Below are 26,771 nucleotides of genomic sequence, written 5' to 3' on the forward strand. Positions count from 1 at the left end.
GACTTGTCAGAACACTGACTATGCAATCAGACATAGCTGCCTACGTCACCCTGTGCAAAGGATCCCACCTCCTAACTACGGGTTTCTCCTATGCACAGTGAGTGGGGCGACTTTGGTACCCAACTCCACAGTCTCTAGCATGGATTCAGCGCAATAAGGATTAAAAGGCGGAAGCTCCTTAAGACTGGCCCTATCAAGGCCCCCAGGGAAGAGCGGCGCCATTGTGACTTCCCCTGCCCACTTCTCCCAGCTGACTCCAAGTCTAAGCAACCTGCTCTGTCCATGCAAAAGCAGCCCACTGACAGAGCCCAACGCTCCCTTACCCAGGGAGGAAAATATTCCTCCTGACGTAAGCTCCGAGTGGCTGCACCCTCACTGTGGTCCTGCCTAGATGCAATTCCAGGCTCTTCCAGCCTGTTTTGGCGATGACGGGACAATCTACCCCTTATGGCCATAGGATTGTGCCACCCTCTTCCTCCCCGACACTTGTATTTATTTCTTGGCCAACTGCAATGGCTTCTCTACCATGACCTCCTCTAATGCAGCTTTTCAAAGCACCTACGGGGCTGTGTCACTTACTATCCAAGACCGTTCCCCAGCTCCCCACCGCATGCAGAATGAATCCATGAACGACATGATGCCCGACCTCCCCACGCCCTGCCCTGTGCCTCCAGCCAATTTCAATCCCTCTGATAGGCCTTGCTCCAGCACACCTAGGGCTGGTTCAGGTGAGCCTCTGCTGGTCAGCTCCTTCTCCAGCCCTTCCCTAGTCAGTCACCTGTGTTGGGCCCTCAGAGCTCGGCCTACACCTACTCCTCCTTCCCCAGAGAGGTTTCTCCTGGCACTGCACCCCTAACTTAAGTTAAGCTCCTCCTTCGGTTTTTCTCTCAGCGTATATAACGTAATGAAAATCAGGCTGATATTCCACACCTCAGCAGCCACAAATATGTCTATAATATAACCCCACTAAGGTATATATACACACATATATATATGTATACAAAGAGAGATACATTACATACATGCACATGCACATACTTACAGTTATGGTTTGAAACTGAAATAGCCACACAAGCTAATGTGTTGAAGCTGGTGGTGCTATCTGGGGAGGTGCTGAAAACGTTAGGGGGTGGGGCCTAGCTGGAGAAAGCAGGTCAAGGTGGGGGGAGGGGGCCTCGGGAGCTGCACCTTGCTCTGACCCCTACCTCTGCCGCTCCCACTGCTTCCTGGCTGCTATGAGATGTCCTCCACCACCCCCTTCTGCCGGGATGCTCACTACTGCCTGATTACAACCTCAACCAGCACACCCCCAAGCATCCAAGGTGTGACATTCCCGCGCCAATGAAGTCCCTCGTCCCTTAAACTCGTTCCACCAGGTACTTTATCACAGCGATAATAATGATAACCTATTCCCACATAGGAACAGGTACATCCCCATTATGTATGTGTATATAGCTCCCCACGTCTGCCTGTGTGCATATCCATGTTCGTGGAGGATACGGCGCGCAGCAACATGAAGAATGAAGGCAGGGTGTGATGCGCTATGTTCGTATTGCTGTGTGAATTGAGAAAATGAAGTTTCAGAATCCCGTGTATAGTAGGATCTCACGTCTCAGAGAACTATTAAATGGAAAGCAGAACGGGAGGGAAGGGAAGAGGGAACTTTTCGAAATTCTGGTTTGCATCCTCCTTTCTCTCAAGTCACTCAGGTGTGTCATTGCTCTGGGAAGGCCTCTCCCGCCACCCCAGCGTGGCCTGGGGTACCCTGTGTCCTATTTCCTATGGATCTCTGTCTTTCTCGATTGACTATACGCCCCATAGGTCAGATCCTCAGACATTTATCTCCTCAACCGCAGGAACTGACACAGTAGGAAATGGGTCTTTTTTTTTTTTTAATCAATGGATAAGAACTTCTAAGAGTTCATCTACAGGACTGGTACTGGCAGTGGGGATGGGAGGACATTTTACTCTCATACTTCTAGAAATTGCATTGTTGTGTTTTGTGTTGCAATATCATTTCCCTACTGAACAATTCAGAAGTGGCTTCAAGTAGGAGAAGGAAGGCCTTACAATGAGCTGACATCTACACCAGGTGACCTCCTAGCGCCAAGCAGGGCAACAATCTGCCCTTGACCCTTGTAAGCCTTGCCCGGATGGGAGCTTCATTTTCAGGCTAAGCAGCCCCTCAGCTCAGACCAGGAGAGATGGGCACCGCCCTCCACTGTGCCCAAGGCAGGCACTGTCCAGGAAGGCCCGGCTGAAAGAGCAACTCTACTAATGTTTAAGGCAGAAGACAGTCTGGTTCATACTCAGCCTACTAAATGAAACCACAGCAATATCACTTGCAGGGAAAAGTACTGTGTTAATAAAAGAAAACACAAGACCTCCAGGTGCTGCTGGCTCACGCCTGTCATCCTAACCACTCAGGAGGCTGAGATCTGAGGATCGCGGTTCATAGCCAGCCTAGGCTGGGAAGTCTGTGAGACTCACATCTCCACTTAACTACCAGAAAGCCAAAAGTAGAGCTGTGGCTCAAAGTGGTAGAATGCTGGCTTTGAGCAAAAAAACCAAAAAGAGTTCAGGGACAGCGCCCAGGCCCTGAGTTCAAGCCCCACAACCAACAAAGCAAGGAAGGGAGGAAGGGAGGGAGGGAGAGAGGGAGGATGGGAGGGAGGGGAGGAGGGAGGGAGGGAGGGAGGGAGGGAGGGAGGGAGGGAGTCAGGAGGGAAGGAAAGAAGGAAGGAAGGAAGGAAGGAAGGGAGGGAGGGAGGGAGGGAGGGAGGGAGTCAGGAGGGAAGGAAAGAAGGAAGGAAGGAAGGAAGGGAGGGAGGGAGGGAGGGAGAGAGGGAGGATGGGAGGGAGCGAGGGAGGAAGGGAGGGAGGGAGGGAGGGAGGGAGGGAGTCAGGAGGGAAGGAAAGAAGGAAGGGAGGGAGGGAGGGAGGGAGGGAGGGAGGGAGGGAGGGAGGGAACGCAGGACTGTGATGTCCTCCCATCCTCATTAGCCTGTGTCTGAGCTCTTCCTCCATTCACAACAGCAGTGTTTAGACTCCTACTGTGTACCCACATGCCTGGGACAGATGCTCATCTATTGAGGGACTCAGAGTTGCCTAATTTGCTTTGCACCAAAGCAGGATTCCAAACGCAGGCAGGTGCTGCCACTATATGCCTCCCTTCCCCATCTGCAGCCCAAGTGACAGGACAGCCATGTGGCTGGTCCCAGCAGGGGGTCTCCCCCCCCACCCTGGTGTGCCTTTCCCCCACATCTCACTCCCCACCCCTTGCCCCTCAGCAGGACTGTGTGTCTCCCAAACAATCCTGCATGCTCAGAGAAAAGTCGGCTTAGAAGTGTGTTTCTTAGCAGGCTGACACAGGTAGCGAATTTCTACTGAGCTGACCCACAGCTTCGTAAATCAAGTCAAGAAACATCAACATGTTCCCTACACCTGGGACCTTGCAGACCCTCTTCTTGGGCACAGAATGTCCTGTAAGCAAAAGCTCTTGCAACTGGAAAAGGCATCCTTTCAAACTCTGTACTTTACCTTTCCTGTGCAGCCAAAGCAGTGAATGGATAAACCTAAGGATTATCTCAAGAGTCTGACTGGTGGTTATAAAGATGACTAGGTTTTAAGGAATCCATTTCATAAATAGACTCTACTATCTCCTATCTCCTTCCCATGTCTTAAAGTTAGCTGTCCTGCAAACACTAACCAAGGTCCTGGGGCTTCCAGACCCCTCCCTTTCTGTCTCACCTGGGACCTCCCAACACTGAGCACTCCTCTGCTTTGCATCTGTGATTCCTCCTCCCAATGTTATTTTTCCCTCTCTGGGTTTGCACTATCAAGTTTTCCTTCTTTCCCCCCTGAGTTTCTCTCTTTGCTCCTTGAAGGCCTTCTTCCAAGAGTTGCCACCAGGCTTGAGCACGCATCACTGTAAAGAGTGTAGGGGAGGGTTCATCACCTAGCTGAGTCTCATCTCTCTGCTTCCGCAGTGGCCCGCTAGTCACAGTCTTCATGTCTCTCTAGGTCCCTCCATCACGTGATACCTGGATGACTCCCTCCTCTGAAAACGCCTCCTTTTATGTCTGGGGCCCTGTTTTCCCAAGGTTCTTTCTCCTCACTAACCTCTCCAACATGCCCTCCCTCCAGGCTAAAGGTAGTTAGTTGTTCCTCAAGCATAGACTTGGGGCTTCTCATCTTTCTGTTCTTCCGCCTGGTCAAGCCCACCGGAGGCCATAGCTTCCACTCTCACCTTTATCACTAAAGTCACTTATCTGTCTTTGACCAAGACTCTCTGCCCAGCACAGGTGCACTCAGCTACAGACCACACACCCCCCACGGAGAAGTCCTGCAGGACCACCACCAAGTGTGTCTTCACGTGCCCTCTAAAAGCCCCTCCTGCCTGGCCTTTCTCCTCACTCCTGTTGCCATGATCTACCTATAGGTGTTTCTCCCCTTTTCTGAACAGGCAGATTCGCCTCAAATGTTCATCCCATTCAACCTTTCCAGAGTGAATCTAATTAGTTTGCTTCCAGTTGCCAACTCCCCCATATAAACTGGGCCACTCTAGGTCCCCATCTTTTCTGTCTGCATAGCACAAGGCTCTGCTTTGAAAATCGAAGACAGCTCTAGCCACCTCAACAGGAATAGCCAAAGTACACTCATGTGCTAGTGAACATTCCACTTCCTTTCAAGGTTCTTTTCTCATCGTTCCCTCTGAGCAACAATGAACCAGGTACTTTGCTATGCACTGTGAGTATTGTTACAGCCTGCTGAAATCTAACACGATCTTACCTAGGGATGTGGCTCAGTGGTGGAGTGATTGTCTGGTATATGTGAAGCCCTGGGTTTGATCCCTAGCATACAAAAACAAGCAGAAAAAAGAACTACTACTGAAAATAAAAATACACATTTAGTACTGGGCCCTATGATAAACATTTATAAGGATGATAACATATGATCCTAACCACTGCCATGAGAAGATAGTTATAAAGCCCAACTTCACAAATGGGACAACTGAAGTACAGAAGGAAAAAAATGGAGTAGCTCCCTGACTCCAAGGGCTACAACGAAGACAAATGAATGGTGACTATGCCATCTGTCCACTGGGAGAATCCCGAGTGCTATGAAGGAAAAGCACAATCCATCCAGGATTGCATCCAAGGAGAACCGACTCAGGTCAAGGGCCTAACCACGAGGCAACCATGCTCCAGTGGGCATCCCACTGGAGAGGAAGGAAGAACAAGCCTACTAAGCAACCAGGCCAGCCTTGAGAGCGCATGGCCCATTGGGAAACGAGACTGCTAGTGGGGGGAAAAAAAAAAGAAGAGTATTGTTTTAAACAGAATGGCTGTCCCCTGTCACTGCCCTGTGTGCTGGAAATGGAGACTCCTTTCTTCGTTCAGTCTCCTTTAGGGCTTGAGGACCAGGTTCACCTACTAAGCAGAGTTCCTGTTTCCCATCTACACTTGAACATACAACTTCAGGATGTATTTACACTCATACCTCTCATAGATTCCCACTCTAAAACATGATTCGTGGAGCCAAGTTGTTTTAAGGAATAGACCCCCAATATTAGCAAAGGTGATGATGATAGGTTTGAAAGATTCCAGTTCACCAAAAGGCAGAAGCTCTCCCATGATCCTACAAAAGAGCTCCAGGTCCTCAAGTCAGGGAGGGTTTGTCGCAGAGTAGCAATAATTAGAACTTAATAGCAGCAATTCCTTTCGCCGGTGCATGGAATCATGTCACCTTTCTAACCGAACACAAGGGTTTTTTTAAAATTTACAACACCAGAGACACAACCCTCTGGTGTTTATCTTTTTTTTTTTTTTCTCATTTGCCTACCACAAAACAGAATCCTACCAAGCCCTTTCTGGTCGATCTAAATTCTCTGTGTCTCCTTTACCATAGCCAAGGAACTATAAATATATAGCTTCTGTGACATCCACGCAAAGTTTTATTGTGCCGTTAGCTTTGATAGAAAGCACTGCAGAAAGTTGTTTAGAAATTAAATATCTAAAACAAGCCATCTCAAAATCCAGGGCCCTACTATTTCATGTCTGCAATGAAGAAATTTCATCTTGGGGAGAGCAAGCTGTCTTTCACACCATATGGCTAATGGTGGTGCATAGCAATTAGCCAAGCTGATTAATGGTGAACAGACTCTAATTTTATGCTTATAATTGAGCCTGCATTTGCACCCCTGGTGCAAATTCAGCACATCCCAACTTCCACTTACAACAGGCAAGAAATCAAGAGAAATAGGATGGTGTGGAAAGTGAGATTCTTTTTTTTCCTAAAGCCCCCTAAAGAGCATTAGATTTGCAATTTAAAAGACTGTTAGCCATACAATAGATGACAGGTTTGTGTAATGGGGTCATGGCGGACTGGTAAACAAACACTACCCCCTTGCACATCTATAGGCAGCTGGGAGCACGGTAATCTGTAACATTAGCAGGATGACATTTTGAATATGGCTTTTCCCTCTTCGCCACGCGGAAAGAACACAGCATCGTTTGCCTTCCGTGGCTTCAGAATTTTATTTTTGCTATTTTTATGTTTCTGAAAAATAGAGAGAACATGAGCTATAAAGCACACCAGCTAGCATAATAAAGCACATTGGGCCAATGAATTTTAAAAACAAGGGAAATATAAACTGCATTAATAGAGGGTAGGCTTGGGTATGAAAGGCATAATATATCTTTAAGTATTTCAAGAATAGAATTATTTCTAGCATAATCCAGATGTGCAGATATGAGATGTAAATCTATGCTATATGCACAATAGCTACACACACATACATATTATCTGGCCTATGGTTGAGATCCATCTTCTTCCATTCTCCTAGGCTCACACATGAAAGAACACAGAAAATTTACACTAATAATACACTAATTATAAGATGCTAAAATAACAGATAATTAGAAAAGTAGTGATACAAAAGAAGTTATTTTCTAATGTTTTTCAAGATGGTTTTTTACTCATTCACTTTTGAAAGGTACGTCTCAGCTATACTACACAATCTTTAGACTCAATATGCTCCTAATTTTTGCCTAATAATATAAGAAACACAAGAACTTCTTTTTAGATTCTGCTACACATATAAAGTTAGAGAAAAACAACCTGGGTTTTTTTTTTCCTTTTCAATAATTAACAAGTCTTCCAAACCACTGAAGTGAAAACCTGTGAACCTCCTGTATATTTTAGAATAACATATTAAAAGTCTTCTTTTGGAAGATGAAAATATGAAAAACAAAAAAAGACATAAAAGAAGATGACCTTTGTATGTCACCCAGGAAACACATTAAGCCCTCTGGAGTTTATCATTACCTGTACAGTTTTGGGATTTCCCCCCACCCCCACCCCTACCCCTGCCAAGTCCACGAACAGCTGATAAAGACCCCCTAGGCAGAAGTGGCAGCTTAAGTCCTATATGGATTGGTCAGAACAGTCAGCAGCCAGGCCCACTTTATGCCAGGAAGAGCCTGCGTGGCTAACAAAGCAATTAGTAGCCTTCTCCTGATGCACAGTGGCATTCCCGTGCTTTATCCAATTACTCAGAATATATTGGGAGCTAAGTGCTGTGGTGATTTTTACAAAGAATAACAGTGCGAGTTCAAAGGGACTTCCCTGGTCTCCTCCCTCACACGTGCAGACCTGGCTGGGGTCATGCAGGTGAATGTGATCTGCTCGCCTGGTTTCAAATGTAGCTTCAGTCTGGGCGCAGGAAAATAAAGAAAGACGTTTGTCTGTACGCCACGTGAATTTTTCAACCTTTTAGGGATTCGTCTTGCTATCCTTCCAAAAGCTCAAAGTTTACTACTTCTAAGAAATACCAGCTATGCTGTCAGTTATACACAGGGTTAGGAAAAGATCAGATGAAAAGGGAAGAAGAAGAAATTCACTCGATTTAAGAAGAAATGATGGCCAGATACAGGTGGTCCTATTCTTAAGTGGAAGAAATGAAGAGGAAGCTTATCTTTCAAGTTTACCCAAACAGAAACCTTTGCTGACTTCAGTAGACAGCTTAGTCATTTTCCTAACAATGCAGTGGAGGGCATACACTAACACTGAAAGAGTCCTATTGTGTTTTATTCAACTGTAAGGGAGAAGGGAGAACACTGCCTTCTGCCCATTAAGAGTGTGACATCAAAAAAGAAATGGATGTCTTTCAGGATGAAATCTAATAAATAATTGACAACAACTGTGATGTTTGACACCTTGCTATCAAATATTCACATCTAACAATTCTTTCTAGATTGTCACTAGAAGCAAGATAAATGTATTACTCCCCAACCTACCCCAAATCAGCCTGAGTTCACCTAGGTTTGAGATGAAAATACTAATTAAAGAGAACAAGGAATTTCTTACCTGCACATAATCTCGTGTGTGAGTAAAACTCGGCACATTTCAGGGTTCTTGTCTTGGCCTTCGTATACTATGGCCTGGAAGTAAAAGCATGAGTTTAGCTGGGTATTAAACCAAGTAGCAGAACACAAACTATAACAGATGAATTCTGGATCACTTCAGCCGCAGGCCCAAAGCCAGGTCTTAAGATACCTGCCTGGCATCAGTGGCTCACACCTGTCATCCTAGCTACTCAGGAGGCTGAGATCTGAGGATCACAGTTTGAAGCCAGCCTGGGTAGGAAATTCCATGAGACTCTTATCTCCAATGAACTACCCCTTCCCCCCACCCCACCCCCTCAAAAAAAGCCAGAAGTGGAGCTGTAGCTTAAGTGGTAGAGCACTAACTTTAAGTAAAAGAAGTTTAGGGACAGTTCCCAGACCGTGAGTTCAACCCCTAGAAGTGCCCCCCCCCAAAAAAAGGAAGGAAGAAAAAGATACACTGTCCAGTCACAGTCCACCCAAACTGAGTGGAACAAGATGTATTCCTTTGAGCATCAATGACACCTTATTAGGATACGGGTCTTTGAATCCATGTGGGTATGATGAACCCCTGTTGTCAAGACAACCATAATTCTCCTCTCAATATAGAATAAAAATAAGTCTAATCAATAAAGGAAAAACCTCAGAAGGCAGAATAGCTGGCAATATAATATATCTGAAATGTAGAAAAGAAAGCAGACTTGATTCTTCAATGATGTGTGTTTGCCTCCTCGTCTTACCAGTTCTAACCCCAACACTTAGTCTTCCAGGAGTGAGCATTTGAAAATAACCATGAGTAAAGCTAATGAATCCAGTCACTGTGTCAGGTTTTAAATCATTCACAATTGGGGGAAATCCCTCTTGCCACCAACAGGCTGAAAATACACGCTTTCAGGGAGCATACACCCACCCAAGCAAGAATATTCACCAGCATCTTCTGTGTGTGTGTGCACGTACGCGCTTAACCCATAGATTCATCTCCCCATACTAGACCTCCTATGCTCAAAATATGGCGCCCTGAATTGTCTCATTGGCCAGGATGATTGTGCCAATTTTTTTTTAATGTTTGAACGTTTTGCTTCAGAACACCAAGAAGTTTCCCTCAGACCTGAACTCCCCATGGTCTCTATAATACCTGAGCCAAAGAAAAACACAACTATTTAACAGAGCGATGCTCTGCACTGGGATACTTTTAAGTGATGCTCTGCCCTGGGATACTTTTAACTAATTTCACACTGTATCACTGCATAATACTAAGGTAACACAGCTTTAAATTGTTAATAAAATTACTTTCACACATTCACAAAACCCTCAATTTCTTGGTGATGAAAAAATGACTTTAAATTAACCAGAGACTTCTTATGTAGTATAGAAAGATGCTGTAACGACTGAGCTGGTAGTTCCCTCTCATGCACTTTCACTTTGTTTTTGCTTTGAACCTGGGACTTTCAGAACCTGCAAATGATGGGTACCACTACGAACAGACCTGGACTATGGTATCTGAGCACGTGATAAAGTCAACTTGGCAACAAATTAAAAATTGAGACAAGCCAGGCGCTGGTGGCTCACACCCATTAATCCTAGCCACTTAGGAGGCTGAGATCTGAGGATCATGGATCAAAGCCAGCCTGAGCAGGGACAGTTGGTGAGAGTTTACCTCCAATTAAGCACCAGAAAACTGCAAGTGGAGCCGTGATTCCAAATGGTAGAGCACTAACCTTGGGCTCAGGGGCAGCAAGCCCCACAACCAACCAAAAAATAACAAGTATTTGTATAAAGTCTCTCTGCCACTAGCTCATAAAAACCATTTTTACATCATATCTCCGTTTAAAAAAAGAGTTCTGTGGACTTGTAGAATTGAAATATTACATAAAGAAGGACACTTATTACCCTTGGTTTCTTAACTGTTTGCACATTACTAAACTTGCATTATCCTTTTCTCTTCTTCCCGAAACCATCTTTTAGGGAATTGTAGCTTTGTCCTCAATATGTCCTGAGAACAAGAACTTCTCTTACATAACCACGGTTCAATTATCTCAGGCAAAAGAAGGAATTACCGATACAAAACAATAGAATCTCATTTCTAGACCTAATTGAGATTTACCAGTTATCTAATAATGTCCTTTGCAGCCAAAGAAAATACCACTCCTTCAGCTACCCACATGCCCTTTAAGATAGGACATTCTAGAGTCTTTACAATGCATGGGATGGATGCTGTTGAAGAATTTGGGCCAGGTATTTTGCAGAGCACACCTCCTTTGGGCATGTCTGAGATTCTCACTTGGAAATCCTGTACTAGGGGACTGAATTCCAGAGGGGTGTTGCTGATTTCTCTGTGGCTCATGCCATGCTCTAGACCAGCTCCACAATTGGAGACACAAACTCTGATGACCGGGCTGAGCTGCCGTCTTCCAGCCCACCCACCAGGAATCACCAGCACCTACTTTACCCTATACTTTCTGGGAAAATAATCTACATTGTGTGAATATCCTACTACAAGTCAATTACTCAGCCATCACTGATTTTAACGTGTATACATGCTTCTTTCTCGTGTTCTTACAAGACCTTTTCAAGTGCCCAAGTTACTTAAGAAAAATGAATTAATTAAAAATGCTCTGAAAAGCAAAAAATTATATCTGCCTGTTTTGTTTCCTGCAATCACTGCTTAAAACTAAAAAACAAATAGTAAATTACTGATTAGATCTCACACATGGTGCTTTAAAATAAAACTCCTAATGACGCACTTCTGCTAAATTCTATTATCACAAAATTATCTGTGTTTTCTTAATGCTCTAGATAACCTCTGTTTCAACTTCAGTATTTGTCTTGCTAAACTACAAGTAACTTGGTAAATAAATTCATAGATATTGCTGAGGTTTACTCTACCATGAAGGCACAACAAGAAAAATGTTTGGATTTTTAGGAGAGGAGTATTGGTTACATCAGCTCTTCTCATTTTGATTCTTTCTAGATTATATGAATATTACTGTTACTGAGACTACTGGTTTCATTGACATGAATTGGGTCAATGAAAGATGATACTCTGAGGCAAATCTGTTTATGAATTCCCCAAGCAGTGGACAATAGGAACTTGCAGAAACCCTTTTCTTTGCTAACTGAACATTGCTTCTTTTAGGGCTTAGGGCCTCTGTAATACATCGCTGTACCAAATACCAGACTGCCACTTCACTTCAAGCAACGAAGTCAAAACAGAGAATCCTTCTCCCAATCAAGCATAAGAAAATGAAACCATGAGTTTGGATTTGCTCAGCAATAATTAAGAACTCTGGGGAGGTTGGAAACATGAAGCTTCTGCCCTCCTCTCCTTGGGCCTACACAGACAGGGAAAGAAGTGTGGCTTCTATGAATGCCAGTGGAACTCCACCATGGAACAGGGCTAAAATCCTGCAACTAGAATTTCACTTTAAGAGGGGGGTGAGCTTTCTTTCAAGAGCAACTCAAAAGCAGAGCTACCTCCAACTCCACCCTAACAGTTTTTCGTACTGGGATGTTTGGTAACACACACACACAATCATCCAGGATACGTAGGCTCAAATAAACATTCTGATGAGATCCAATAGGATCTAGAATAAGTGTGTTATTGAGGGTTTTTTTTTTAAATACCTGAATTTTGAACTCAGCTTCAAGCGTGCTTAACTTGCTTACTTAACTGGTGTGCTCTATCAGTTGAATCATCCGTACTTCTAGTCTAGCTTTTTGCTGGTTAACTGGAGATGGGAGTCTCATGGACTTTTCTGCCCAGCAAGCTTTGATCCTCAATCCTCAGATCACAGCCTCCTGAGTAGCTAGGATTACAGGCATGACATTACCAGCCTTTGTGTGTGTGTGTTTAAAATAAAGCCAAATTCTCTCTCCAGCTAGTACCTTCAGCAGAAATTCCTGGTCATCCTCCTACCACCTACAATTAGCACACATGTCAGGATTAGTTCACAAACCCAGACTACAAACCCAAACCTCTAACACCAACTCAGGGGGGGAGTTTCTGGTTTGCTTTCTGTGTTATGTGTGGGCTTCTGCCGGGTAGGAGTAAAGGCTGGATCAGCTGGGAGATCCCAGGAGCACATAAACACCACTGACTATTGCAAGTGAGACCATTTTAATAGACAGCTGGTTTCAGGCCCAGACAATGGAGCACTGGGAACGAAGCATGATTGTGACCCTCCCTAGTAAATCACGGGTCTGCTCTCTGAGAGCGAGGTGGTCTGCTGTGAGAGCCACCAACTCTGCAGTGGTTTAAATAAATCAATGTGTGTATCAGAAGTGAGGACGAGAGGCCTGCTACAGAGATGGGTGGAAAAGGGAGACAAAATATACAAATATATTAGTTAATAAACTGACAATGAACCAAGTGGAGACTTGTAACCGTAAAACAAAAAAAAATCATACAGTACCAGGTTTTGTTTTTTTAATGATGTTTATATTATTCCTGCCAATGGCAAATAAATAGCACGAGAATGTTTTATGGAAGAAAAGTATAATATTAAACAACAATAGTGTGTGTGTGTGTGTGTGTATGTGCTAGTACTAGTGCTTGAACTCAGGGCCTGGGCATTGTTGTTTATCTTTAGTGCTCAAGGCTGGTTCTCTACCACTTGAGCCGCTTTTGGCTTGTTGGTTAACTGGAGATAAAAGGCTCATAGGCTTTCCTGGCAGGGCTGGCTTCACGTTGCCATCTTCAGTTTTAGCCTCCTGAGTAGCTAGGATGACAGGCATGAGCCAGCAGTACCTGACTTAAATGGCAATAACTTTATCTCAACTTTGAAAACTTGGTAATATCTACCAAATAAGCTGGTAAAACTGGATATGCTTAAAAACTTTTTTTCTAAGTGACCACCAAATAATAACTAAACTGAAAATAATATGTTATTAACTCTCTTTTCACTTTCATACTGGGGGGTTCTTTTTCCCACAACAATTTTTTTTTCTAATTAACTAAAGAAGAACAAAGGCATAGGAGCTATTCAGCTTTAGATCCATATGCAACAACGGTGCAGGGAATTTTAGAGAATAAAATATTCATTTCAAATGCTCAGTTGCAAATTAGCTGGCAACATCTTTGGAAGTCAATTAATCAATGTACTAAATGTGCCCCTCTGGCTGCTGTTTCCAGGAGTATCTTTGAAGTGTAGTCCATCCCTGCTTTGCAGAAAAATCACTGGTCTTAAACGTTCATTAAAACTTTCTGTGAATAAAAACCACACAAATAAAATGAAAAATCCACAGCATCTTCTAGGATCACACTTCAATAAGATGCCAAAAGAAGTATAGAAAACTTTTTTCTTTAGTTTTCTAATTATTTTTATAACTGTGTTCACATCAGTATAAAGGGAGAGGGGTGAATACTTTTCACCTTATTTCAATAAAATCTGAGGGATTTTGTTTTAGTTTTTGTTTGTGATGGTCCTGGGGCTTTAATGTAGAGCCTGGACACTGTTTCTGAGCCATTTTGTTCAAGGCTAGCACTTGTGTGCTACTACTTTTGGCTTTTTGGTAGTTAACTAAAAATAGAGTCACATAGACTTTCTTACCCAAACTGGCTTAAACTATGATCCTCAGATCTCAGCCTCTTGAGTAGCTAGGATTGCAACATGAGCCATCAGCACCCAGAAAGAGGGTATTTTTTAAAATGTTTCATCAAGAGTCTTTTTTAGTTCACAACAAGCAATAGAGGGTTTGTCATCATTCCTTTTTATATATTTTTTTAAAAAGCGGATGGAGGAAGAGAAGGAGGAAGAGAGAATCAAAGAGAAAGGAGGGAAGAAGAAGGAAGAAATAAAAGTTACCTATAACTTACAGAAATTCCAAATTTTCCATTTGAATCAGAACAGTAACTTTGAAAAATGTTACTCTCTTTTCTACTTGAAAAATAAAAGGCCAAATCTAATTGGCTGCCCCGGAATGTAAGTTCATGAATGTACAAAATACCCGCTTCAACCAGAAGTGAAATATCTTTGGAATATAAAATGTCAATAAACCTTTAGTAGTAAATTACCAAGAACTGAACTGGGAAGAAAAAAGAAAACTATGCAACTATAATAATCATCACATTCAACCACCAAGTCTGATAACTTGTCATTAAAAAAAAAAAAAGGCTAGCTAATATAGTCCTAGAAATGTATACTAGGGGCACAGTCTTCTTACTTTTTTAAGGCAAAAAAAAGCACCACATTTCATAAACAATTGTGTCAAATAACACTCCAACATTAGTAGTGGGGTAAAATAAAAAACATGATTTTGCTTCAATTAGCAGCTTGGCTACTGGTGAACTAATTGCAAAGATGTAATTTCAGCTCAGCAGCTAAGCTAAGCTAAGCAGGTCCCTCCTCAGAAGTGAATTTGCCAAGACGCAAAGGAATGATATCATATTCAAATGTTACTCAGTTACTTCACAGCATTGAAGAAAAAACAAATGCGTACTCTATGTAGTGAGCTGTGAGTGCATCTTTTTAATGTCTCAAAGAATGAAAAACCCTAATATTATTCAAATGCCTGGACAAACATTAGAAACCTAAATTGTTCTAACAATCTTATATTTCTTTCCCTAGACGTCACAAAAGTTATTTCATTCCTATGGTAACTATATTTACCACTATATTACCTAATATGAATGACTTTGTCAGCCCAATGAAACAATCATAATAAAAAACGAGCACCTAATTTCTTATACATTAAGATATGTCAGTCACTGGTTTAACCTCTCTACGTGTACAAATTCATTTAGTTCTCACAACAGAGCTTTGAGGTGATTTCTGTTTGTTTGATCCCAAGTATTTATATCTTTTAATTACTACGACCAAATCTTTTCTTGCTCAACAACTATGTAAACAATTCACCAATGTCCAAACAGTCCCTCATCCCTCTGGGCAATGGAAGACAGAGATAACAGGCTGTCTGTACAGTCATACAAGTTCGATAAATGCGTCCCTACTAATATGTTCGTTTTTAATGCTATTCAAACATTCACATGGAAACAGCTCTAGCGTAAATATCCCCGAACAAATGGCTGTATATTATCCAGGAGGGAGCAGTTGGATCGCCAGACTGGGGAAGTACTAGGCCATCTGGCTCCGGCAATCTCTCCAAAACCATCAGCTTTGTTTTCACCCCCAGACTCCAAACAACACATTTTCCACTGTGATGAGTTTACATTTTCCCAAACACAGGTCCTGATCATGCATAAAAATTCCAAACTTCTTCATTCCTCTATGTGCAAGGAAATGTAAATCACCTGCATTTTTGACAAATTACCAAAGGAGACAGAAAGCTGCTGAAATATGCTCCCTAACTAGAAACTTGCTCTGTTCTTGTTTGTTTGTTTCTCCAGATATATGAAAGACCCTTTCTGTGGGCGTAGTGAATTCCTTGGAAAATGACTGATACACTAAAAATAGGTTTATCTACCAATGAAAAGCCGTGAACAGAAAGAGTTGTTAGTCAAGCCCAGGTAGCCCTGGCAAGATATAATGAAACAATCAATAGGAAATATATATAAATAATTGCATTGATAACATAAAGCACTGGGAACATCAAAATAAATATATAAAGAACTCTAGATTGGAGGCAAGAGAAGCCAGGCTGGGAATACGAATCGGACGGCGTTGCTGTTTATTTTACCCTGGTTGTCTTAGGATGCCATGTCCATCTTGTGCAGCTTTAAAGTCATGCATAGAAAGATTATATGACTACTGTTTTCCATTCTCCAAGAGAAGCTTTAGTCCGGGGACAGAGAACATGTTGTTTTCAACTAACTTTATGAATGTTGTTATCTTTTCTTGGGAGTGTCACTGGAGAAAACTGTCCCTCTCTTTGAACAAGATAGTAGAGGGGTCTATGTGAAAGAGCTAGTTTTGCCTTGTCTTTTTACCATGTAGGAGCAACCACAGAACGTGATTGTATTTCATGGAATTCTAAAATGAAGCTTATTAAGCCTCAGACCTCCACAGGGTTCTGGGAGCTTCTGAAGTGGACACAGCTTCTGGTTTCAGCAGCCACAAACTTTGGATCCTAAAGGGCTTCCAAATGCTCACTAATAGAATACCAAAAACAGCAATGACACGAAAACAAGCTATTTTTAGGCCAGCTAAACTTGGTTTTGAAGAACCCTTCCCAAAATCCACATTCATTTCCTAGTTGGTGGGCAATATTTTTTAATATTATACATCATGTGGTTTATAAAGGAGACACAAGGAACCCTATAACCTTTCACATTCATTCCTAATGAAGTTTCATTATTCCTGGCATAGTCCAAAATTAAGAGCTATTACCCAAAAGTGACTAATGAGATTCTGTGAAAAGGTGTGAAATTCTGTGTCATACCAATACATTTTGGTTGATTGGCTACATTTCTGTTTGATCCCAGCGCTGTTAAGATTAGGAACAACCTACAAAAACATGGGATGCACATCTACTTTTGTATGCTGCTTGGCCAATATTCCTTCTGAATTCTAACCCCATCATGTGAGTTAACAACATGAGATCACACACACACACACAGTCACATCCATAATATGAACAACGTTATGGTAAACAAACAACTAAGACACTTGAATGGTGGCCAGGTATTTCCCTCCCAATCTGTCTGTGTTGTTTTACAACTCATCACATGGCCACAAAGTATTCTATTCTGCAGTCTACATATCAAATCTAGAATCTATGAGGAAGGATTCCACAAGAGGGAAATGTAACCGATTAATCAGATTGTTTCTGTCAACCCTTACTTCTGGGGGGGGGGGCCCACTGTATACTTAAGAAAAAAATTAACAAATTTTATGCTGAACTGTTTATCATACAGTAATTTCAAAGTAGATGAGGACACACTTATTTGCTAATTAAGGCTAACCATCTACTTATTATGCCATAGCTAGGGAAAGTTAGGCTTCTTCACTCTGATCTGCCAGCATTTTGGAGACTATTGCTTTAACTGCACACATAAGAAACTAACCTACTTCCTAAACTCTGACAGCTTGTAATCAAAGAACAAGCAACTGGATAATGAGCAGGGATTGCCTTTCAAAGTGAAAGCAATAGAAAAGGTGGCTATTTAATTAATTATTATGAAAGCAAACAGAAATGTCTTGAAATGCCCATTTTTCTTGATCTATTTACACTTAATTATTAAACCTTTTTTCAGGTCACTTCCCACTAGAATATATAATAGCATAATTTATAATTTTAATTTTTTAGTAAGACAGCATATATGGCAAATGACCTCCTAATACCTGCTGTTATTAAAACTAAACTATATCTGTTCTTGCTTCCTATCCGCCCCCATTTCGCTCTGTACCTCCCCTTAGAACGTACAGTAATATCAAGCTGTAAAGCAATGTTTTGGGCTGAATTTTTTCTTAGACTCGTGGCCTTGTTAGTAAAACGATATTGGATATACTGCTTTAATTTTTTTTTTAAATCAAAAGATATTCCTCCACTCTGTATCTATAAGAATGTGTAAAGCCAGTTCATTTTATAATGGCAAAACCATTTCTTGATGACACTTTTGGTCTAAGATAAAGTCATAGTCATCTAAGATAAGTCAGATAGCAATAATCACTTCAGGCCTGTCCTAATTTTGTGCTCCTAAAAATTGCTTATTTTATAGTGCTGGCTGCAACTTAACATTTAAGTGGCCAATGTTGCAGAAACACACAATCCCTAAGTACGTATTTGTACTTTTTAATCTTTAAAAAGGTAAATCTTACCAAATACATGGGGTATGTGCATTGGACTTCATGCCTCCTCCTCCCCCGCCCCCCCCCCCCCCTTCTACTGAGGAGAATGACAGGAAAGGGCACCCAGGGTATCAAAGACAATTTCTGAAAGCAAATCTCCACTTAAGACATTTTTGTTTTGATATTGTAAAAGAAAAAAAAAAGTCACTAAAGCCAAGCTCTTCCGGCTTGACAGGAAAAAAAAATTTTTTTAAACAAAATAGTGTCTAAATGAAAGAGAGCTATCCTGTGCAATAAACAAATCCATTAAAGAAAAGAGGCCCAAAACTAAAATGTGAACTTACTCTCAGAGTACATGTGAACATAACTCTGGGCTATCCACTAAGAAGTAGACAGAATCTTCAAGAAAGGCAACTATTTTAGGGAGATCGTAGGAACTCAACTTCAATAGACATTTAGGTATTATTTTTAAGTGGATTTTATACCCTACTGCTGTTTTTACTTGGATCACAATGAAATATGAGAGTGATCAAGTAGCTGTTCTTAAACTGGTTCTTGTGGCGATTTCAAAGCTCCTATCCACGTCTCAATGTGTATTTTGCACAACCTCACTGAGCCACGCATGGCATTCTATCTAAAGCAATTTGTAAATATGCGTACATATCCTAGTTGGAAACTTTCTAAGCCAGTATTTAGGAAAGATCATTTCCTTTACTTTAAATGGAAGATTTAAAAAAAAAACAACAACAACAACAATCAAACAAATTTTAAACCTCTCCTAAAAGTCCTGGTTACTATACCCAGGATAACTTTTCTCTTTGTTCTGATTTCTTTCTCCCACCCAATAAAGCTGTCTTCTTTATTTTTCCCTGCTACTAAAATCCTACAACTACCTAAACCAGCTACTTCTTCATTCTGAAACTAAACTTGTTTCTTAAAATTAAGAAGGGGGGGGAAAAAAACCCTTCTGTGTCTCATTAAAATGTCAGGCCTCTCTTCTGAGTCGGCTCATAATTGTATCTTTTAAGCCATAACTCAACCCTAATGTACACCGCCTGACACCCGCGTGTGGGGAGCTGAGGGGAACGCCGTCTATGTACCTTTAAGACGGCCGGCGAGCTCAGGCTGCCTGGCTTCCTGCCAAACGTGGAGGCAAAAGGCAGGAGGATTTTATTTTATTTTATTTTATTTGCAAAATATCATCTAACAATTGTCGCTCCTTCTTCCAACCCTGCTCTCCCGCAACCACCTCCTTCAAAACAAGCACCCCACCATCTGCGCCGCGCTCCTCGGCGTCCCCAGACGCGGCCTGGAGCCCCTGCTCCCCCAAATCCTCCACGCCGGGCCTCCCCGGGAAGGCCTGGCGGGCTCCGGTTTCCAAACTGCGGTCTCCCGCTGCCTCCAGGTCCCCGAGCACCTCGCGCACCCCAAGTGGGAGGAAGTGCGGCCCCGCTCGGCTGCACCCCAGGCTGGGGGAGCCCGGGGAGGCCCCGAGCCTCGAGGCGCCGGCCCCACGCGGGCGCGCAGGGCCGGGGACGGCAGCGCGAGGCCGGCGGCCGGGCCGCGCCCGCGCCCGGGTCCACGCGGCCCGGGAGCCCCAGCCCCGCTGCTGGGGTGCAGCACACCCCCCCCCTGGGGGGGGTGTCACCCGCAGGGCCACGGCGGGTGGGATCGAGGCACTTACTTGTTTTGTCATGGAGTCGATGAGGCGCACGTAGAAATCCTGCTCCGTCCGGATGCCTGGGGAGGGAGAGAGGGGCGCACGGGGTGAGAAGGGGGGCGGGGCGCGGGGAGAACAGCTCCACCACCCCCCAAACTGCACGCACGCACAAAGGGGGGCCCCGAGGCCGGTGGGGACCCCCCCACTGTCCTGGAGCGCACAGGCGGCAGGACTTGCCTTCCCCAGGAAGCGGAGAGGAGCTGGGGACCCCCCACCCCCCACACACACCGGCCCCAGCCTCGAGCCCCCACCTGGGCGGGTCTCCCCGCTCCGCAGGTAGGAAGGGACGAGACCCCCGCCCGCCCCCGCGGTCGCCCGGGGCCCTCGAGGCCGGCGCGGTCCCTCCAGCTGTGCGCCCCGGGGCAGCCTCGGGCCTGGAGGGTGGGCCCAGCCCGGAGCCGAGGCCTCGGGAAGCGAAGGCAGGAGGGGAGCCCGGCCGGGGGCCGGGGCGGCACCCCGGGCCTCCCGCCGCGCCCTGGCCGCCCGCGGGCGCTCGGGGCCTCCACAGGTGAAACTTCCTAGGGCGAAACTTTCAGGAGAGGCCGGTTCACCTGGGGCGAGGCTGGCGACTGAGCTTCGCTGCGAGGCTTTCGTCCACCGGGAGCTCCGGGAGCCCCCTGCCCCGACCCGGAGCCCCAGGGTGCCGGCACCGACCCGACGGGAGCCTCACCATTGCTGTAGAGCAGCTGCAGCCGGTAGTGGATTCCGTTATTGGTCTTTTCGCTGTTGGCTTCCTGGTTGGCAGCAGGATGCAAAGACACAAGAGACGCGGGAGAGAGGTCGGGGTGAGAGAGGGGACCCACTTCCAAGCCCCGGGCCCCGGGCCGGGACCCCCCAGCTGGGAAGCCCGCCAGCCCCAGGAGCAGCCCCCCTGGTGACACTCGGTGACCCCTACAGCACTCCTCCGTCCCCATTCCATGCTGCTCTCTCGACCCTTCCAGAAATTTCCGTGGGGTGCGCACGGGGGGACCCTCTCCCCGGGGCCAGCCGGGGCGCGCGGCGTGGCCCCGTGAACCGGGTGGGGGGGGGGGGTTCGCCCGTGCGCGAAGCCCGGCTCGCCTCTCCCAGCTCCGGGGGCTCCACGGGGACTTTTCTGGAGCAGGACCCTGTGGACCCAGAGCCCAGATTCGTCCAGGACGGGAAGTGGCTGGCAGTGGGGGGGGGGGGGGAGCCCCAATCGGGAGTGTGGCGGCTGCTGGGCCCTCGCGGAGGGAGCCGCGTGCCTGTGCAGGGGCCCGGGCCCTGCCTGCGCCCACTTACTTTCTCCTTCTCCACGAAGCCCACGAAGGCCGTCCTCTCGATCTCCACGGGCTGGCCCTGCCGGTCGTAGAGGGCCAGGACGAAGTGGAAGAAGTTGGATTTCCGCAGGTTGGAAGGTGGTTGCTTCTCGAAGTGAGCCCGGGCCAGACCCACCCCGCTGCGGCCAAAGACGCACAGTTAGACCTGCTGAGCACATCCCCCCCCCACCCCCGCCGACCCCGTGCCGCCCTCGCCAGCACCCCCCCAACGTACAGTGGGCGCCCCTCACGACCCCCTGGGCACCCCGGGCGCAGCTCCTCGCTGACACCCATGTTCCCCGCCCCCCCCCCCACCCGCGGCCCGGCCGCCTACGCCGGGGAGGTGGGAAAGTTTGCTTGGGGTTTCGCGCGCGAGGGGGGGAAGCGCGGAGCGGACGCTCCCACCGAAGGCGCGCCACGTGGGGAGGGGGAAAGGGCTGGCGGGTGGGGTGGGACGGGGCGAGGCTCGGGGAGAACGGCGGCTCGTTGACAGCGGGCTTGGCCTGTGGGCTCCTGCCGCCCGCCCCTTCGAGTCTGCAGCCTCGAGCTCGTGGGCAGGTGCACGGAAGACACGCGCTCGGCCCTCCAGGCCGTAGCCTCCCCACCCCACCCCCAAGAAGCCTCCCGCGCCCTGCCAACGGCGGGTGCCGGGTCTTGGGGTAGCCCTCTTTCCACCCCCCAAAACTAGAGTGGAGAAGGAGGCCAAAATGAGCGGGCGGGAGGGGTGGACACTAGGCGGGAAGGAGTGGAGGTGTTTCTTCCACAGCTGTCCTGACAAAGTTTGACTCTTTGGAGACGCGATCGCAGTTCCAGAAACGGGAAGGCGCGGGGCTGGTGGCCGAGCCCGACCACTTAGGGCTGGAGACACCGGGGCACGGGCCGCCCGTGACAGCCCCAGCTGCCCACCACGAACCCACCGCGGTCCACAAACACGCGCCTCGCCGTGACACACGCACACACGCACACGCGTTCCGCTGCTAACCCGGTTACCCAATTCACTCTCACTATCCACCACCCCCCCAACCTCACGTCGTGCGGGGCTGAGGACGGGGCTGGGCACACTGGTCTGGAGCCCTGGGAAGCTGGGGGCCTTCTTCCCTTCCGACCGAGCCCCGGGGCCACCGGGTCTCCCACCCCCCCACCCCACCCCCAAAGCCCCAGCTGGTGTCTGGGGATTAAGAGGGGACCATTTTGCCACTTAGGACCAGAGTCCCTGCAAAGGGCAGACAGTGTGCCCCAAGAAAGTTCTTCAAGTCAGCCTCCCAAAGGCAGGGCCCCCAAGGCGCCCAGTCCACACCCCCCCCCCGGGGGCAGCTCCGGGTGGGAGAGGGGCTGGGGGAGGCCAGGGCGACGGGGTCGGGGTGGCTTTAGGAAGAGGTGAGAAGGAAGGTTGGGAGTCGCTATTCCACCGGTGGACCGAGAAACGCTGGAGGCCAGGGAAACGGGGAGGGAGAACCGGATAGGAGAAATCAGAGAAAACTCCAGGGAGGGATGGGGAGAGAAAACCCGGCGCGAGGGGAAGTCGGGGCAGGAGCCAGGGGGGGAAGAGGTGCGGTGTGAGGAGAGAAAGTGGGAGGCCAAGGGGAGAGGAGAGGTCGCCGAGGGAGGACAGAGGATGGAAAGCAAGAGAAAAGGGAAAGATGGGGGGGGAACGAAAAAGCAGGAGTGACAAGGAGAAAGGATACGGGGGGAAAGGGACGGAGGAAAGGAGGAAGCGAAGGACGGAAAGAGGAGCGAGAAGGGGAACGCGAGCGAGGAGGAGAGCGAGCGGCACACGCAGGAAACCCCATCCGAAGCCCTCGTCTCCCGCACCGCGCGGCCGCGGAGCCTCGGCTGGGTTAAAACAAAATGAAAACAGTCGCCGGCGCGGCCGGGGGGAAAGTGCCGGCGAAGCCCGGGCTCCCCGGCGGGCGCTGCCCGGTCCTCCGGGCCGCCGCGGGCGAGGAGAGCTCGCAGCCGGGGCGGCCGGGCGGCCGGGCGGCCGGGCCCCGAGCCCCGGCCGGGAGCGGAGCGGAGCGCGGCGCGGCGCCTCGGCGGACACTGCCCGCCCGCCCCGCCGCAGCCCCGCCGCCGCCCCGCCGCCCCGGCCGCAGCCCCCCGCCGCAGCCCCGGCCGGGTCCCCGCGCCCTCACCCACCTCTGCGCGGCCGTGGTGGCGTCCAGCACCCCGGCGCCCTGCATCCACGTCCGCACCGCGTTCATGCCGCTGCCCAGCGGCTCTTCCTTCATGCTGCTCCCACTCCGTTGGATGCTTTCCTGAATCCCAAACATGAAAACAACCTTTTCTTGTGGAAAAATCTCCTCCCCCTTGAAAATATTAAAAAAAAAAAAAAAAAGGCAAGAGAAACGCCAACCAGAGATTTTTTTTTTCTTTCTGAGTCGATGAACTCGCGCTTTAGAAGACCAAGGCAGGCTGCAAAGCTGATTTTTTTTTTCCAAAAAAAAAAAAAAAAAAAAAGTAAACCCCTTAAAATTGAGCGATAACTCGGGGGTGGGGAGAAGAAAAAGAAGGGAAAATCCAACGAAAAGACCAATTTAAAAAAAAATTAGAGATGTATGCTTGGCTGTTGGGGGTTGTTTGGTTGGTTGGTTTTTGGTTTGGGTGCTTTTTTTTTTTTTGCTTTTTTTTTTTTGCTCTTTTTTTTTTTTTTGTAGTGATCACAGGCGGGTGGAGGACAGGAGGGGCTGGAGTTTCCTTTTGTAGAGGTACCCTTCACTTGAAGAGGCAGGAAGAAAAAAAAAAAAAAAAAAAAAAACCCTGCTGGCAATTTAAGAAACAATAGACTCAACTCGCGCTGCCGGCTCTGCTACTTCAAGTGTCATTTTCCACCACCAGGCAAGTTTTTTCCTCGCGCTCTCTCTCTCTCTCTCTTTTTTTTTTCCTCCTTCTCTCCCATCCAAAGATGTTTCTTTCCTTTCAGTGCGTGCAGATCAGGAGGACGCTGGTTGCCGTAGACAGATACACCAGAGGGTGGGAGGGGGGGGGAAGGAAGGGGAGAGAGGGGGGAAAGAGGAAGGAGGGGGAGGGAAAGAGAGACAGAAAGAGAGGAGAGGGAAAGAGAGAGGGGTGGACCCCGCTGGATGGAGATTCTGTTTTCTCCTCGCTAAAATAGAAGTGATTTGCAGGCTTTCCCTATGGAATCCAGTTTGAGTCTCCCCAGAGCTAAACACAGGCACACTAACCCCAAAGGGAGGAGGCGGGGCCTGAGCGCGGAGGCCACGCCCCCTCCTTTGCATAACGTCATCCTTCCGCCTCGCCACAGCCAATCAGAGCGCAGGAGCCGGCTGGCTCGTCGCGCCCGGCCACGCTCCCTCATTAACATCGTCCTCTCCGTGGCGCTGGGGAGGCGGCCAAAGTTCCCGGCAAAGTGGCGGCGGACGGGAGGGCCGAGCCCCGGGCGTCTGGGCTGGGGAGGAAGCGGGACCCCGCGGAGCGGGGAAGGGGACGGAGGGAAGGAGAAGGGCGCATCCTTCCCCCCCCCCCCGCCCCCGGGGCTTTGGCGCGGAGGGTCTGCCTCCGGGCGGGCGGCCGCGGTCCCTCGGCGTCCTCCCGGCGCCCTGGGCGCGGCGCTGGAGGCGCGCGGGCTGCGTCCCGGCGGGGAGGATGGCTCGCCTCGCTCCGCCGTCCGGGGACGTCGGGGGCAAAAGCGGAGGTGACGGGAGAGCCCGGGCCGAGAAGCAGCACGCGCGTCCCAGGTGCCCACCTCTTCGCTTTGAGGGGGTGGGGGGGGTGGGGAGGGGTGGGCGATAGGCGCTCGGGGTTGGGTCGGGGAGCCACACTGTGTCCACGCCCGGGAGACGTCGGGGGGACCCAGGCCCCTCCGGAACGAGGCGCTCCGCGCTTCCTCCAGGAGTGAGGGGCCCGGGCTGCTCGCCGCGCCGCTCACCTGGAAGCCAGCGGGGTTAGGGCGCCGTTCATCCACGCGGCCCTGGAGAACGTGGACGGCGGGATTCATGACCTCACGGGGGCTGTGCTAGGATGTGTTCTAAGTCTTTCCCCAAACTCAAGCCCCAGCTCCTCCTCGCCCCAAAGTAGTTTGCTCCCTCCCCCCCCCTTTTAGAGTAGCGAAACAACAACATACACTATCTCTGATTCGTTGGTTATTTCGACAGGGTTAAAAAAAAAAAAAGAGAGAGAGAGAGAGAGCCTCAAACAAATCCTCAAACCCTTCCGGACTTTCTACCCCTGCCATCTGGAGAAAGAAGAGGGAGGGAGGGGAGGAGGGAGGGAAGGAAGGAAAGGGGAGGAGAGAGAGGGAGGACGTGGGGGGGGGAAGATGCGATGGGAAAGGGAGGAAGGAATTGGCATGGATACTTGTGGCTGGTAATGGAAATAACTAAAGGATTCTGAGTAATGGGTCCCCTCATGTTTTAGCAGGTTGTCACCTCTAATAGGCACACGGTGAACTTCTGTTCCGTTACCCTCAAAGGAACTCCCTGGCCGCAGCCAGATCTGCTAAAGGACTCCTTCAGGGAAATTCTCTGCCAGATAAGCGGGTCCACCTTCCTGCCAGCCTTCCTGGGTCCTTTGATTTAGAAAGCTCTTGGGGTTGGTAAGGAACACAGAAGATGTTCACCATGAAGTCAGTGGATGATGAGAGGAAGGCAGGTGAGGGTGTGTAGAGAAGGCAACTGTACAGAAGCAGAAGCGTGCTCTAGGCCTGCAAGTATGCTTGGTCACTGTTCTCAAACATTTATGTCTGGACCACTTATGTGTGAGGACCCTCTCCCTGGTAATTAATATCATCATAATTAATATCATCTCTTCTAAGACATTCCTGAAGAGATGAGTGTGCCCCATGAGGGTCCCCAGAGCATGCAGCGGGGTTCCAAGCAAGCAGTGGGGACGCTGGAGAGGGAAAGTGATAAACTGTGGTGTGGGGGTTATCTTGCATTGGAGAGGGAAGGTGGCTCTTCTCTATAGAATTTAAGTGCACCACTGAAATAGGGCCTGCTAAAGATTTCCCACAGCTTCAAGCTTAACTTCATGCCCCAGGCTCAGGGATCCCCAGAGTTAATCCCTTCCCACAGATTGGGGAGGTACCCTTCTGGTAAGGGTTCAGTCAGGAAGCCCTCTCCCATCAATGGGTCACAGGTAGGTCTGGCATAAGATGCATGGCCATTTCTAGTTAACTGTTTGAACCTCCATTTTACTTTGTAGTAAACTGCCTGCAGAACTCTCACTTGAGTGTGATAGAGTATACGTGCTCCAGTGACAGGACACATACAGTAAGGAAACTAATCATTGCCAAAGCTGTGGAGGAGGCGAGACAAGGGGCACAGAACAGATGGGTTTCTGGAGGGCAGTCAGAATCTGGAAATGTGTGAAGAGGTGGTTGAAACACCTGAAACTTACTATCCCACATGAGAAATTGGCCTCCAGGAAGGAGCCTTCAGTAATCCAATGCCTGACCTGAGCTGCTGTCCCCAGAAACTAAATATGAGGGTGACAAGGTCCACATCAGGAAAAGTGGGCCGGAATCCTTTGATAAAACTAAATTCCCTTTGGCTGGGTGGAGGCATCTGGTACCTCAGCTGAGATGATTGTGTGTCCCTTATTTTAATCAAAGTATATTCACAGCTTTTCTACCTTGTTGTAGAAAAGGTTGTCCTTGTGCTTTCAACCTGATGTTTGCATCCTACAAAATAAGTGTTTAAGCAGAAAAGAAGGCTAAAAAGAAAGTAGAAAAGAGACAATGAGA

The 26,771-nt window shown here is 47.7% G+C and overlaps 1 protein-coding gene across 7 annotated transcripts in view; it reads right to left on the minus strand.

Annotated features, from left to right (window-relative positions):
- Nucleotides 1-26,771, minus strand: part of Ebf1 (EBF transcription factor 1) — a 381,892-nt gene that overhangs the window by 349,965 nt on the left and 5,156 nt on the right. For 4 of the 7 annotated variants that reach the window (XM_048334364.1, XM_048334362.1, XM_048334361.1 and 1 more), the window contains exons 1-5: nt 23,207-24,234; nt 21,054-21,210; nt 20,464-20,527; nt 19,758-19,813; nt 8,371-8,444 (exon numbers count right to left, since the gene is read on the minus strand). In XM_048334364.1, coding sequence (XP_048190321.1) covers nt 8,371-8,444; nt 19,758-19,813; nt 20,464-20,527; nt 21,054-21,210; nt 23,207-23,340 — 485 coding nt within the window. In that variant the 5' untranslated portion in view covers nt 23,341-24,234. The other 3 variants (XM_048334366.1, XM_048334365.1, XM_048334367.1) reach the window with 3 other exon arrangements.

The sequence above is a fragment of the Perognathus longimembris genome, chromosome 25 (assembly GCF_023159225.1).
Source record: "Perognathus longimembris pacificus isolate PPM17 chromosome 25, ASM2315922v1, whole genome shotgun sequence".
NCBI classification, from domain to species: Eukaryota; Metazoa; Chordata; class Mammalia; order Rodentia; family Heteromyidae; genus Perognathus; species Perognathus longimembris.